General features: G+C 37.4%; 1 protein-coding gene across 1 annotated transcript in view; it reads left to right on the forward strand.

Moving 5' to 3' along the window:
* Window positions 1-14,149, forward strand: part of SLC1A3 (solute carrier family 1 member 3) — a 63,586-nt gene extending 49,437 nt beyond the window's left edge. The window contains exons 6-10 of the mRNA XM_005508016.4: window positions 3,248-3,543; window positions 5,178-5,411; window positions 8,544-8,738; window positions 10,162-10,296; window positions 11,566-14,149. Coding sequence (XP_005508073.1) covers window positions 3,248-3,543; window positions 5,178-5,411; window positions 8,544-8,738; window positions 10,162-10,296; window positions 11,566-11,770 — 1,065 coding nt within the window. The 3' untranslated portion in view covers window positions 11,771-14,149. The remainder of the gene's footprint in view (window positions 1-3,247; window positions 3,544-5,177; window positions 5,412-8,543; window positions 8,739-10,161; window positions 10,297-11,565) is intronic.
* Window positions 14,150-15,216: the final 1,067 nt, after the last annotated feature.

Genomic DNA, 15,216 nt, shown 5'->3' on the forward strand with positions numbered 1-15,216 from the left:
CATTCCTGAATGTTGCAAAAACACAAGGATCTGCAGAATCACAGTGTTTTATTAAAATGCCAGTCTGAGCTACATGAACAGTTAATAACTCTGATTCCCACCAGGACAGAGATCTGCCTGAAAGTAGGAATCTCATAAAAGATCGTTAAATTATCTCTTAGCAGAGTTTATCTGCAGAGCAGTGATAGTCAACTCCGCTGTTACCTCATATATTCAATAAACTTTGACATTTTCTGTCACCTTGAAGATGGTCTTTCATCCTGTAACTTCCTATAAACAATTGGCTTTTTCACCATTCCACAGAAATAAAATTTGGTTTTTGGTGGTCAAGCAATCTTGTATTTTGCCTTTAGTGTTATCTGAAAGAAAAAACACTAACAAGAATAAAGCCCAACCTACGCTATTTGCTTAATAGGTATCTGCTTTGAATTTCCTGTATTTGTTCTTCCTTAATTTCTTTTGCTTCACCAGGAGCCTTCTCATTACTTTTGATAGACAACTTTGGGCATAAGAAGACAAACACATCCACAGAGTTATCCTTAACCTCACTTAGCAGTAATAAAAGAAACGCTAGCTCAAGTGACTGTCCCAAAGCAAATAAAGTTGCTCTGATTCCTCTTGCTCAGATTTCCATTTTGAATCTCAGCCTAAATAAACCATTTCTCCACCACTCTGTAAGGGGTTCTACAAGGACTATTCTCCCTAGTAATATTTCTGAATACCTAAGTCTGACCAACAGGGTGAGTGAGCAGATAAAATCTGCATCTCTGTGAACCAGTCCAGCAGCTGAAATGGAAACAGCCTTTGCTGAGATCCTAAATTCCGTATTATACCTCTAAAGATACTTACCTAATAAAGAATCAAAAACATCTTCTTGCTGGGATGGAATTCCACAATCAGCACAAAAAAAAAAAAAAAAAAAAAGAAGGAATATGCTTATTGCAGCCTAAAATGAGTTCTAATTGGGTTTTTTAAAGGTAAGAAACTTCATGTGACTGTACTTTTTGCCCTGTAGCAGCCCAAATTCTTCTCAGTCCCCTGTCATAATTTTTGAGCTCAAAAGTGAATTCCAACCTAATTTGACGAGGGGGGTGGGGAGAGCAATTCTTAGACAAACCAAGACTTTGCTGCCACTGAAAGAAAAGCAGTTTATGACTGAGCTCGTGGCCTGTTCCAACAGGCAGCAGCCAACCAGCCAGGCAGCATGATCTAACACTGTCTAACAGCTGCATCACATGTCGCTTTTGACCTAGTCAAATAGGTAGGAACGAGAGAAGGACCTGAGTGTAATGGAGGAGAAGCAGGACAAAGTCAGTTATGATGTGTCTAGGGAAAGTAGGAAATGAATAAGAAATTTGCTAGGAAATTAGGCTTTAATTCCAGTTCTCATCAAGCAGCTTGCTTTTTTTGTGTGTTTGTCTAATCTGTATGCCCACAAGTCCAGGGTAATTACAGCCTTCAGATATCTGCATTAAGGAATTTTTACCTAAGTTTTTTTTCTTTTTTTTTTTCCTACTGAAAAACAGTAACAAAAATATACACACAATCCAATTATCATACCTATATACATTAAAAAAAAAAAGTGTGTGGTATACAATGTTAGGCAATATTTTAACGTTCCTGCCAAGACTGAATTAAAACCCTTTAGTGACAACTTCTAGAAAATTTCCATTTCGATTCTAATACCTCTCTGTCACTTAAAGGGCCAATCCCATCCCTCCTTCCCAGCTGTGTAGTTTAGGTGTTTTGCCGTCTCAGGCATTCTTTAGTCAGTGAATTGATTCACTTACACAACCTTTACCAAAAAATAGCCACTTTTTTGTTAGGTAAGCTTTATGCCAATTTAAAAAATCAAATTGGCTCACTGAGAGATCAAACTAGAACTCATACAGAGGAGAAACTGTAACAGGTTGGATGTAAGTGGGTGAGAGAGTGGAACTGGGCTTTTCTGTGTCAGTCAAGAGTTTGAACAGCTCAGCTGTCTCCTTTAACTTAACTTTAACTTAAGCCCAAATATTAAAATATTTTAGCAAATTTCATTTAAAATTCAAGAATATCTGACCTCTGTGGAGATTTGTTCTGCTACATTTTATTCAGACACTTTCCATAAATCTCCTGTAAGGAAGTTTTATTTGAAACTCCAAAAGACACAAAGCCTTCAGAGGGACACAACAAATACCTGGACGGAGTGCATAAAACTATTCAGGTGTGGAAAATAACAGAAAATTAAGTCAGTGTTGATAGATGCTGATATTCAGGTTTCTTGCATTAGTCATAAGTGCTCCATTTCACTGAAATACTTTTGGAGTGAGCAACAGTCTCCAGATATTAGTAATAATACTACAGCTCCTGGATGTGATATTTGTCTTTTGTTGGCACATCCCAAGGTATAAAAATCCAAAGCTGCTGAATAACCTTGACACCTGCATCCCATTGCCTTAATAGGGTATTTAGCATCATGAGGCATATTAGAAACATTTTATTAGTGATATTCAGTATTCTTCGTGTTCAACAGAATTTAATCAGGGCAGGGCTGAAGCATGTTTTGAGCTCAGACAGAAATATTCAGGATGCACATTTCTCTTTGGAAAAGCATTACATGGGAAAGACTAGGTTTCAAAGCAGACGTTTAGGAGCATATTGAGATCTTGAAATTGATTTGCACATCCCATAATGGAAACATATAAGATAGAACACTTTTCTTAATTAAGAAAAGTGCTGATTCATTAGTGCAAAGCACAGAAAACTAACAGCTTTTCCATAGCAAAGGAAAAAAGAGGTATGTTATATTTAAGCTACTTCCAGTCTGTTTTTTCTAATTCAGAATGATGAAGAAGTAAAAAGACTCCAGAGCACATGGAAATATTTTACTAGCCAAAAAGACGTATTTATTTAACGGTTGGCAATATATTACTGGAAAAAAACAACAATTTAAAAAATGCAAACTAAGAATCAACAGTTTTGTCACAAAACTCATTAACATGGCAAATCTGCATCTTTGATTGTGATATATTTATGAGAAAATGAGTTCTGGAAGCTAAAGGTGAATATGTAGCCCTTGAAGTTAACGTGAATATTTGTTGCTTTAAGGAAAGCCAGGTTTTCACAACAGTGCATTTTACCAACAAATATTACAAAAAGAAGTCAAATGCCCTGCAATAGTAATTAATAATTTAATGTGTTATTTTTATCTTTGCTTGCTATAATTCACATAATTTCTGTGTTTCTTTTATTTTTGTTTTAACAGTTCAAAACTAACTATGAAAAGAAAATATTTAAAGTAGATATTCCATCCAACGACACATCCACAGTGGCTTCCATAATAAGCAATGTGTCAGAAGCAATGGAAACCCTCACCCGAATGAAAGAGGAAATAGTTCCTGTTCCAGGTTCTGTAAATGGAGTGAATGCCCTTGGCTTGGTGGTTTTCTCAATAAGCTTTGGCCTGGTGATTGGAAGCATGAAGGAGCAAGGTCGAGCATTAAAAGACTTCTTTGATAGCCTTAATGAGGCTATCATGAGATTGGTAGCTCTAATCATGTGGTAAGTGCGTCTTCGATAAATTCCATTTTAAGTTACTAACAGTATTTTTTCACCACAGTCAGTCACTGGATAGCAAATCTGTTTGACATGAAGTCAGACAGTAAGATCTGAACTGCTTTGTAACTTTTTTTCATAAATAAACACCAGAACTGTAATTCTGTATGTCAATAATTTGACCAAACATACCTACTCTTTCAGTATGTTTAGCTTCTGACATGAGAAAAATCAGGGTCTATGGCTGAACTTACCAAGCTTATACAGAGCCATTTTATGTCTTCATAAAGACAGTGATCACAATACTATGCTATCAAAGTTTCCTTATATTCTAATCTGACTTAAGTAAAGGAAAAGGACAAACCTCTCTCATAATCTTATTTCTACACAGCAAGACCTTCTTATCACAAGTTTCCAATGCAACTGGTTCCTGCAGTTCTGTAGTATATATGTATGTCCTTGCATTGTAGCTACACTGCTTACACATACACATAACTTTCTTTATTGTGTTTGATAGGTATTTAAAACCAATACCTTTTCCCTCAGACATCAGGTATGAAGTCTTGTCAGCAAAGAAGATTCGTTATTTGTCATGTAGAAGGTTAATTATGAAAACGAATTATGTCTTTTTGCTTTCTTTACTACAGAAAACAAACAAAAGCCTACCCAAGAGCATACACACATATGTTGCAGTACTAGATACTAAAATAAAAATAAATACATTTTTTTCCAGTAACTAAAATTCTATTTTGCCAGGAAACATCTATACGAAGCAAAAATCTTTTGTTCTTCTCTACAAGCATACTTAAGATGACAAAGCAGTGGACGAGAATTGTTACTTCTGAGAAATTTCTATATGGATTTAATGGCTTAAAGTACAATTGAAATATGCTGGATAAATTTTGTTCTGTGGTAACTTCATGTGAAAAGACAAGTGGACATTTATAGAAATAAGCCTGAACCAAAAGTCCATATGCAGCAGAATTATGCTGAGTTTTGTGCTCAGCACTAGGTCTTTCTCCATCTGTTAACTATGTTTACCAATAAGAAAAAACAGATCATACCACCTTTGTTCCTGCCTACAATGCAGACAACCTCTGTCACACTTCATGCTCCATGCTAAAGTATTTATCCAGTGCCCCACTTAATAAAATGGGGCATGGCCAGAAACAGCTTGAAATCATTGGAAGTTATCAGCCTTCTGTGTGGGTTCTTTCCCCAACAACCTGGGAAATAGCACTGATGAGATAATAAAACTGGCCACTTGACAGTCTACAACTATGTCAGTTGAGCCTTTCAGACAGACAGAACTGTAACAGAAATCCCTAAACTAACTTTTAAATGACACTTGAATAGAAGTTCATCTCCCTGCAAGTCTGAAAGACATGCTATATATCTTGAAATACTTACCCAGATGCTGAATTCAACAGACCTTATAGGAAACATTCACTGCTCTGGTTTAACCTAGGTTGAATGGTTAAGAGTTTAAGTATTAAACTCTTGAACTGCTTATGAATAATTACGGTCATCCCAACAGTGAAATCCTACATTCATGTGTGCATGTAAACAGAAAAACGATGGATGAGGGAGTGAATTTCTACTTTGTTCAGTACAATACTTATTTGGTTTCTCATTTGCAGGTATGCTCCCCTTGGAATCCTCTTCTTGATTGCTGGAAAAATTGTTGAGATGGAAGACATGGGTGTCATTGGTGGTCAGCTTGCCATGTATACTGTAACAGTCATCATCGGTTTGCTAATTCATGCTGTTATTGTCCTACCTCTTCTCTACTTCCTGATCACTCGTAAGAACCCCTGGGTATTTATCGGAGGCTTAATCCAGGCATTAGTCACAGCTTTGGGAACATCTTCCAGGTATAATGCAATATTTTAAGGCCATATTGTTTTATAGTATTATTGGTTTGGAAAAAAATTTTGTCTAATGTAACTGGTTAACTCTCTATTCAAGTATCCACTTCAGCACTTTATTTCAGTTCTACTGCCCTCTGGTAGAGATAATTATTATAATTATATTGACTTAAACTCTATTTTCTACAAGAAACCCTGAACAGAGATGAAATTAATCTGTTTGGTGATGCAGACTGTATGGATGGAACCCTTGTGACTTTGATTAGCCTTGGTGTTAGAGATTTTTAAGTAGTTTGTAATGGCTTGCTGGTAAAGGATGCAGCTGGCAAAGGATATGCATGGCAAAATGAAGGAGCAAAACAGGAAGTTCGGAAGAGATTCTGGGAGAGCTTGAGAGCCCTTATTAGCCACTGATGTTCTGTGCTCAAAAACCTCATAGCCAGTAATGGATATACAACCTGCAACAGAAATGTTACTTTTCTTCTTTGTTAATGAAGTCATAGGTACATCAAACTAATAAAAAAATGGTTAGCATCTATGATGAAAGGAAACAGTATTGTAATCAAATACATATTTCTAGACCATATCATAGGATCACAGAATCATTTAGTCTGGATAACACATTCAAGATCATTGAGTCCACCCATTAACCTAACACTGCCAAGTCAACCAATAAACCAAGTCCTTGAACACCACATCTACATGTCTTTAAAATACTTCCAGGGATGGTAACTCCATCACTTCCCTGAGAAAGCCTGTTCCAATGCCTGACAACCCTTTCTGTGGATAAATTTTTTCAAATATCCAATCTAAACCTCCCCTGGCACAACCTGAAGCCATTTCACTTGTCTTATCACCTGTTAGGTTGGAGAAGAGACTGATACCCACCTTGCCACAACCCTCCATGCTACGACCTTGTAGAAAGTGATAAGGTCTCCCCTCAGCCTCCTTTTCTCCAGGCTAAACAGCACCAGTTCCCTCAGCTGTTCTTCAACAGACTTGTGCTTCATACCCTCCACCAGCTTTGTTGCCATTCTCTGAACTCGCTCCAGCACCTCAATGTCTTTCCTGTAGTGAGGGGCCCAAAACTGAACACAGGATTCAATGTGCAGCCTCAACAGTGCAGAGTACAGGGGGGATGATCACTTCGTCCATCCTGCTGGCCACACTAGTTCTGAAATGAGCCAGGATGCTGTTGGCCTTCTTGGCCACCTGGGAACACTGCTGGCTCGTATTCAGCTGTCTGTCAATCAACATCCCCAGGTCTTTTTCTGCTTGGCAGGTTTCCAGCCACATATGCTGCATGCATTCATACAGATGCACTTCAGCTGGGCTATTGATCCCACCACCTTTCTGGGGGAGAAGCCCTAATTCCTACGTCACCATTCTGAGGTGCTTCTATGGTTTCTAACACAACAATAACTCTGGTGTCTTTGCTGCTGCACGGCTCTCTAACCTCTACCTCCACTGAAATGGCAGACAAAATGACCTCACTAGCACAACATCACTCAAACATTGGTGTGCCGCTTCAAGGCATATCTCTAGCAAGCCTTTTTTTAACCCTTTCCCCTTCAGATCTAGTTTAAAACTTTTTCAATAAGCCCTGCTAACTCCCATGCAAAGATTTCCCTCTTTGGGACAGGTATACTCCACCTGTTGCAGCAAGCCTGGTGTTGTGAAAACTGACCTGTGATCAAAAAAACCCAAAACTCTGCTGGTGGCACCAGGCTCAGAGTCAGGTATAGATTGCTGGCTCTTACTATTTCTTCCCTCATCATTCCTTGCAACTGGGGGGACAGAGAAGAACACTGTTGTTACTCCTGATCCCTTCACTAGTTGTCCCCAGGTCCTGAAGTCTCTTCTGGTTGCCCTCGGACTTCTTGTTGCAACTTCATCAAAGATGGAAAATAATCCGAGGGCCGTAGGAAGCTTACTCTTCACACTTTAAACCCAACAGAACCTTTCATTTTAATAGTGTCTCCTAAAGACAGATGCTTTAAGTGAGACATTCTATATTACTAAATTCATGTCCCTGGTGTTTGGGATTGTTTTGAAGATGTGGGATGAAAAGCTATTGTGACCACTAATGTAGAAACTGATGTGTTGTATCACTGAAAAATATCTTGAAGACTTAAAACAATTATTGCAACATATTAATGGGCAGAAATGGACAATTACTTATTTCACATTTGATGTTTTGATGTCAATCCTGTAAGACATTCCACTAGGTGTTGCTCAAGATTCTCAGTAAGAACCAAAGCGATGCAAGAGAGCATACTATACTGTGAGTTGATTTAAAAGCTGTTTAAAATCCAACTATAAGGAGACTGTCCTCAAAGCGTAATCTTTCACAACACTTCTTTACATTTTATCAGTATTTTATTTTATCTTATCAATATTGATAAAGTTTTCAAAGACATGAAACTCTGCTAAGTAGTTAACAATTAAGAGGCCACTGAGACAGAGTAAACTGAATTGCTGGGTCTTGAAAAACCTCTTGACTTTCTTATCATCAGATGTAAAGATGCATCTTTAAGGACAAAGAGCTCAGGCAGCTCTTAAGAAAAGGCCACTTTATGCCCCTTTCTGAGGCAGTATTTCTGAAAAGGAGCTTTGTGTCTAATGGGATAAATGGCACTCCTTAGCATATGAAGGCAAAATGTTTAGTTGGGTTGGTCTTCAAATGAAATTATCATTTATATTATGTTTGGATGCGAACATGATTAAGTGGTGTACAGGGCCTGGCCGGAACAGAGTTAAGATTACATCGTCCCTAAACATAGTTGACATACATGACACAAAAAATGAAAAGTGGGAAATTTTAAATAGATTCCTCTGCCCAGCAGAAGAATCTTGTGACCCAGTACTGAAGTTAGACGCATTCAGACTAGGGACTACATAGACAGTGATATTAGTTAATCATTGGATAATGTTTCCAAGAATATCAGAAAAACCTCCATAATAAGAAGTGTTTAAATTCAGCCTTTGCATTAAAAAAAGAAAAAAAAAAAAAATCTGGTAGATCACATAAAAAATTAGGACAGAACAATCTCTCTTGTCATCACACTACGTGATACTCTTTTCATTCCTTCTTTGTAGAATTTAAATCATGTACTAACTTCTTTCTTTTTGTTTCAGTTCTGCAACACTACCTGTTACATTTAAGTGTCTGGAAGAAATAAATGGAGTGGACAAACGAGTTACAAGATTTGTACTGCCTGTTGGTGCTACAATTAATATGGATGGAACTGCTTTATATGAGGCTTTGGCTGCAATTTTCATTGCACAAGTTAACAACTTTGAACTGAACTTTGGCCAGATTATCACAATCAGGTACAGAGGTCATTGTTACATACATCTAACAAAAGCACCTTTGTGGTGACTCCTCCTTGCTGTTATATGTGGGATTAAACAAAAGCATCTAGAGCTAAAAACAAAAACTGCTACAGTAGCTGAATAACTGTAAAGATTTACACCTTCTGCAAGGAAAAGGCCTCCCAGCACATATTCTCCATTAAACCTTTAAGAAATGTATCACTAAACTTAGTAGAGTCAACAAGAGCAGTTTTTAATGACTTTTAAATTTTCTTTCTTAAGAACTCAGGCAGCTCTTGGGAGCCACAGACTTACAACCAAGTAGTTTATTACACATGTACAAAGCAGCAGCATAAAAACATCACAGTGCTAATGCTAGGAGAGGTAGTGCTTTCCTAGTCCTGATGATCTCAGGACACAAGCAGAGCAAGATTTGGAAGGAGCAGTAGTACCCTTTGTTATACCAGCTGATAGAGGTGCAGAAGACAGGTATGGTTTCAAGCACAGAAGCCTTCAAGTTTGAAATAGAACAGAAAGCAACCCAATAAGTAGCACTTGACAATAACTAATCTGCGTTAATTTCATTGTGTTCCTCAAACAGTCCAAGAGAAAAGGTTGATGGGTACCTGTGCAGAAGAAATAAATATCAGAAGGGGAGAGAAGGACACTGTAGGACAGAGAGACATGTATTTATCTCTGAGGAACACTGAAAAGCGAGACATGGTGAACTGGGAGTGTAGAAGATTTTCAAACAGAAGTGCTTCTCTCCATAAAAAAGACCAGCTTAATTAAATATTCGTCAACAGAAGGCAAAACTCTGCCTTCACATTTCGAGGCAATAGTTCCACATCCATTAGTAGTAGAGCTGCTCCCTGCCAAATCACCTGACAAAACAAATGATTCCTAAAACAGGTCTGAACAAGCACATTTCTATCAAGTAACTAGGCAATGATTCAAGGTTTCTTGCAGCTTTCTGTTTTCTGATGGCAGAACACCAACTGCTGGAGGACAGATACTTCACCTGGCAGGAAGTTATATTGAGATGGACAGAGAATAAAAGCTCTTACATGAGATCTGTCAGCACAGAATTTTCTTCTTAGCTTTTCTTTTAACATGTTTGAGTGTGTGGAACGAATTTGTTCAATGGGTGGGGTCATGTAGCTATAACATTTTTGTTTGGCCCTTAGCATTTGCTAGGGTATTTACTGCCTAAAAAAATCATGTTTCAAGGGTTCTGGAACAAGGTTTATTGTAAACATTTTGGTTTAAGATCCACAATCCCCTGCAGCTATGCAGTGTTCAGATAAGGAACTGGGCTCATCTTTCTATTTACTAGTAAGCAAATGCCTTCTTACTTCATATCTGTTTTTAATGTTTGCCAGATGATATGGAAAGTTTATTGCGGAAGTCAATTAATTGCTCTTGCCATCTCTTTGTACAGCATCACAGCTACAGCTGCCAGTATTGGGGCTGCAGGCATTCCTCAAGCTGGACTGGTCACCATGGTCATTGTGCTCACATCAGTAGGTTTGCCCACAGATGACATCACTCTTATCATTGCAGTGGACTGGTTCTTGTAAGTATCTTTATGGAGTCACTAAGGGCTTAAATCATATTTGGAAGTGCAATAGATAGGGACATTCTGGCAACACTGCAGTGGCATACTTCTGCTGTGGAAGGCAGTTGGGAAGAAGCATTAAAAGAATCTCAATTTCTTGTGATTATGGAATTTTCTTAGGGCAGATGGTGAGGGGTGTTACTTAATGATAATTCCTCTTCCATGCAAGAAGGTTACTTAGAAACCTAGATCCTTAGGGTACTAAGAAAACTTTCAGATACACTGTAATTAAATTAGAAAAAAATGCTTTATTTTTTTATTTTTTGTAGGATGGCAATGAAAACCTTCCCATCAATCAGGCTCAGAGCTGGCTCAGATCTGACCCAGTTCATTGTAGCCCTGCTGACTATCTAATCTAGGAAAGGTTCATATGTCTACCCCAGGGACACAGAAATGAAAAACAGTAATGTAACTCTCTTATCCAGCCACCACAATGTATAGTTCCTCAGGTTTTCCATTCTTATGTCTGTAGAAGACTATCTGACACCTATAGGTATGTGGGGAAATCCCTAAAGTCCAGGAGCAAAATCGGAAGCAGAAGTTTTCCTCCAATCTCTATTTTGTCTAATGCCTTTTAGGTATATTTTCCAGAGGCTTTTACCCTTCAGTCTTCTCAAGTGATCCCTGTAAAAAGTTGCCCATGTTCTAATCAGAAGATAATGCATTCAAATCATTATCTAGCCGCATGCCCACAGGCTCATGTAGGTGGATGCTTATTGAGTAACAGTGCCAGTCACTCCTTGTCAGGCCTCCTCCTACATCATCTGGGAAGAGCCCTCTAAAAAGGCTAAATTGTTGTAGTTTAATTTGAATTATTTCAGCATAATTCCACCATAAATTACTGACCATAGTTTATGGTCAGGAGAGAAATGACCCTAACAAGTTAGATTCTCATTGGCTTACATGTTCACAGGATACAAACCCTAACAACCAGCCTATTGAAATTTCTCTAAGAATCATCTGCCATATGCTCTTTTTTTTTGTCCTCACCACACAGCTCTTTCTTGCTGTCAAGTTGCCAAGAGCATTAGTACATTTCGTAACTCCAAATCCTAGTATATTTGTTTATTTCTGTAGAAGAAATCATGGTATTAACAGTTCGGATAAATTAATATATATAAAATAGCTGAAACACCTAGCAACTACTTAAGGGCCATTTTAACAACCAGTCTGCATGTTTACCTGTACAAGTGGTGAAATCAAGGTTAAGTTACTGTTTCTTCTTAGGGATCGTCTCCGTACCACTACCAATGTCTTGGGAGACTCCATCGGAGCAGGAATTGTTGAACATTTGTCACGGCATGAGCTGAAGAACAGGGATGCTGAAATGGGTAATTCTGTGATAGAGGAGAATGAAATGAAGAAACCATACCAACTGATCTCACAAGAAAATGAGAGTGAGAAACCACTAGACAGTGAAACCAAGATGTAGGGTAAAGAAATCACAAGTCCAACACTACAAGTGTGGAAAAAACACACGTTTTCCAGCCATTTTGAATTCACAAAGTTCACTTATTCCTTGATATCTCCCTTTGTGCTAGCACTGGAAAGAATTAATGAAAATACATTCCAAATTAGCAATCATTACAGTACATGTCAGCTTCCCACTTTAAAAAAATTAACAGGCAATAGCACTGGTCCGGCTAGACATGTGTTAAATGGGGATAATAAAAAGAGAGATTGTCAAGCAAATAAAAACAAAAATCAGAGTATATGTTACTCTGTTCTGTGAAGCTATTATTTTCTTCTTTTTTTTTTTTTTTTTTTAAATGAACTGGAAAGTAAAAACAGATAACAGAGCCTGAAAATGGTTTTATTTTTTTAAATATCTGTTGCAAAATTCCTAACATCTATAAACACACAACCAGTACTTCTAACTTGATAACTGCATCCAGCTAAGTAAATTAACAGGATTTTTGCTTTTTTATCTGATTTTTTTTCTCTAGTGTTATATTGTTCAAATACTAGCAGGATTAAAAAGAAGGACATTAATTGAATGGATAAAAAGGGGGATGATATATAAACAAAGAAACAAAAAAATACCCAAAACAGCACTTTTATCATCTGAGTTGAAATATTTGTGGAAAAATTATTTTATCTAGACTTAGTTTTTTGCATTAGCCTCAGCTGACCTTGACAAAAATTTAGCCTAGTCAGCTCCCACTGACTTGCAGACATTTATGTATGTATGAACCTCCAATCTGGGTTTTCCCCCCTTAATTTCAACATTACAACCCAGTGGGACAACCTATGTGTGTAAGTGTTTGCAGGAGCAAATCCTGGGCTGTATTGAGTCTGGGACAGAAAATGTGTCTTCACCTCTGTTTGGAAAAAAACACAGCATGCTTTGGGTACACCATTTACCTACCTAATAAGCAACAATAGCAACAGAAGTCAGAGCCAGCCTTCTGCAGAATGTGCAGAAGCATGAGATGCTCAGATCCTAAAGGAACTGAATTCTAAACCTGAAACCCAGAGAGCAACAGGAGGTTTTCTGGTTGGAAACCTCCTAAGTGCTTAGTCATCCCACTGATAAGTTACAGAGCTATTAGTTGGATATACATGTTTGCATCTGGAGAAGAAGGCTCCCTATCTTAATGTGAATTTTCAAAATCCTCGTATATTTATCAGTATCATCTCAAAAAGAAAACATAACCCTTTAGAAAGTAAAATTAATGGGTGCTTTTTTACTAGGAAAAATGTATAAATTGCAAAATAGTAAATACTGTAATAAATGTTGACATTTTAATTAGAAAGGGTTTTAAACCGCAATATTCTAGATTTCTTTCATGGGATAATGAAAGAATGAAAAAAGGGAGACAATGCATGTGTAATCCTGTGGCTTTTTTTCTTCATTTCAAGATTATTCCTTGATGAAGCCCTTTCCCAGAAATATAGATTATGTTGGGTTTTTTTCCTTTTTGCCTTGTATTATTATAGAGGTTAAACTGGGAAGTTTGATAAAGCGGTAACTGTTGGGGGAATGAAAAAAATAGTAACTGACAGGCATAATAGTATTGAGTGATCTTTTTTATTAAAACTTTCAGTTTTCTTCTTCTCTCCTCCTACTGAAAAATTCTGCTGATATAAATGAAGGACTGCCTTGCAATGTCCCAGTTGCCACCCAAAAAACGCTCAATATGTTGCTTCTGTCACTGAAAGAACATAAATACAGTGTACAAGTAACTGTAGTGAAAGTGTCAGCACGCTGGTTGAAGGTAAATCTTTTCCCAGGCAAGACTGTTTTTTTTAGGACTGAAAACTCTTGACCATCTTCTCCAGTTGAGTAATCCAGACAATACTAGCAGGAACTCTCCTGTGAATGAATTGAGTAGGGTTTAAGACAGAGTATTGAGCAGTTAAACCAGTAAAGCTCTAAATGAATCTCTGGCTGAAAGAAAACAAACATGGGGTTATTTTTTGCTAACAATGCAAATCTAGGATACAGACAGGCATTTTCTGATATCTAATTAGAGATATTTTTATATAGATACTGTATTCATAATGTGTGTCTAAACATTAACTGTAGAATTTATGGCATAACAATTTAATCTTTTGTTAAGATTTTGCTTGGAAATACATTGCAAAGACAATGTAAATGGCTGTCTTTCTATGACATCAGCTGAGAAAAATGAATTGTGTCACAAAGAATGTGATCTTTTTATATACTAACTTTGTTTCTTATGGAAATCAGGTATTATAGAAAGATTCCCTTTCCCATCCCTCACTGGTTCTGCATTGTTATGCACCCAGAGTGGATTGAGAAACATTACTTTGTAGATGTGTTTTCAATAAAAATAGTTTTACATCACTGCTTTTTTGTGGTTTAGAATTTATTTCAAAGGCTCTGTAATGGGAGCTTTACACAAACTCAGAGCTGACAAACTCATAATATGGGACTTCAGGAATTCCAGGCTATTTTATACAGCCAGGCTATGATATAGCAGGGCTTTCTCACTTCAAATACCTGCTTACAGTTTCATGATCAGAAATAAATAAGTTAAGTGATGGAGGGAGGAACATTAAAAATTAAAATAACCAATCTTCATCCTACCTAAGTTCATCACACAAAACCAAAACCAAAACAACAACAAAAAATATTCCTTGATTCAGCTACTGCAAATCTGCCAGTTCATTTTGGATGTAAAATTAGATGACCCAAAACCCTCACTGACTGGCGTATTCCAGCACTGTTATATTACAGCCATCCCAGACAATCCACTGTTTTTCTCAGTGAAGTGGTTTGGGATCATGTCAGGGCTCATTTGGTAACAACTTCAGCTAAGAATTATCGTCTAATGGAAGTGAATGTTGTGTCAGAAGAATTGGGAAGGTGTAAAAGGCACAAGTTGAGCCACTTGTGTTTGGAAAGTTGTGTTAGTTGGAGCAAATAGAGGCAGCAGAAAGATGCCCTGCCTTCCTGAACATACCCCAACAAACCACTGGAGAATGACCTCCATGAATTTGTCTGTGGTATTTTGAGTGAAAATAATACATAATGCAACTGGTTTTGAGGAAAAAAGAAAAAAAAAAAAACACAGAGAAAACATGGTGTTCTGAAGTGCATGGGTATAAGTTTTCCCAATTTTTTAATAGTTATCTACACATTCATTAACTCAACCCAGGTAAGTATCTTTGTTTTTCTAGAATTAGTGTTGTGATGGGAAAGGCTAAAGAAAGAGGGTTAGTGTATCATTTGGAGATATTACTGTCGCAGCAGCCTTGCTTACTCTTCTGCTCCCACACAGAATAAAGATCTCTGGTATTTCATAATTTTTCAGCAGTGTTTTCATTGGGAAGTTGGGCTACAAAACAGCCATGTCATTCTTAGGCAAGAATTTATGTCTCTGAAACAGTGTGTGGCCAGTATAAAGCAAA

The sequence above is a fragment of the Columba livia genome, chromosome Z (assembly GCF_036013475.1).
Source record: "Columba livia isolate bColLiv1 breed racing homer chromosome Z, bColLiv1.pat.W.v2, whole genome shotgun sequence".
In the NCBI taxonomy this organism is placed as follows: domain Eukaryota; kingdom Metazoa; phylum Chordata; class Aves; order Columbiformes; family Columbidae; genus Columba; species Columba livia.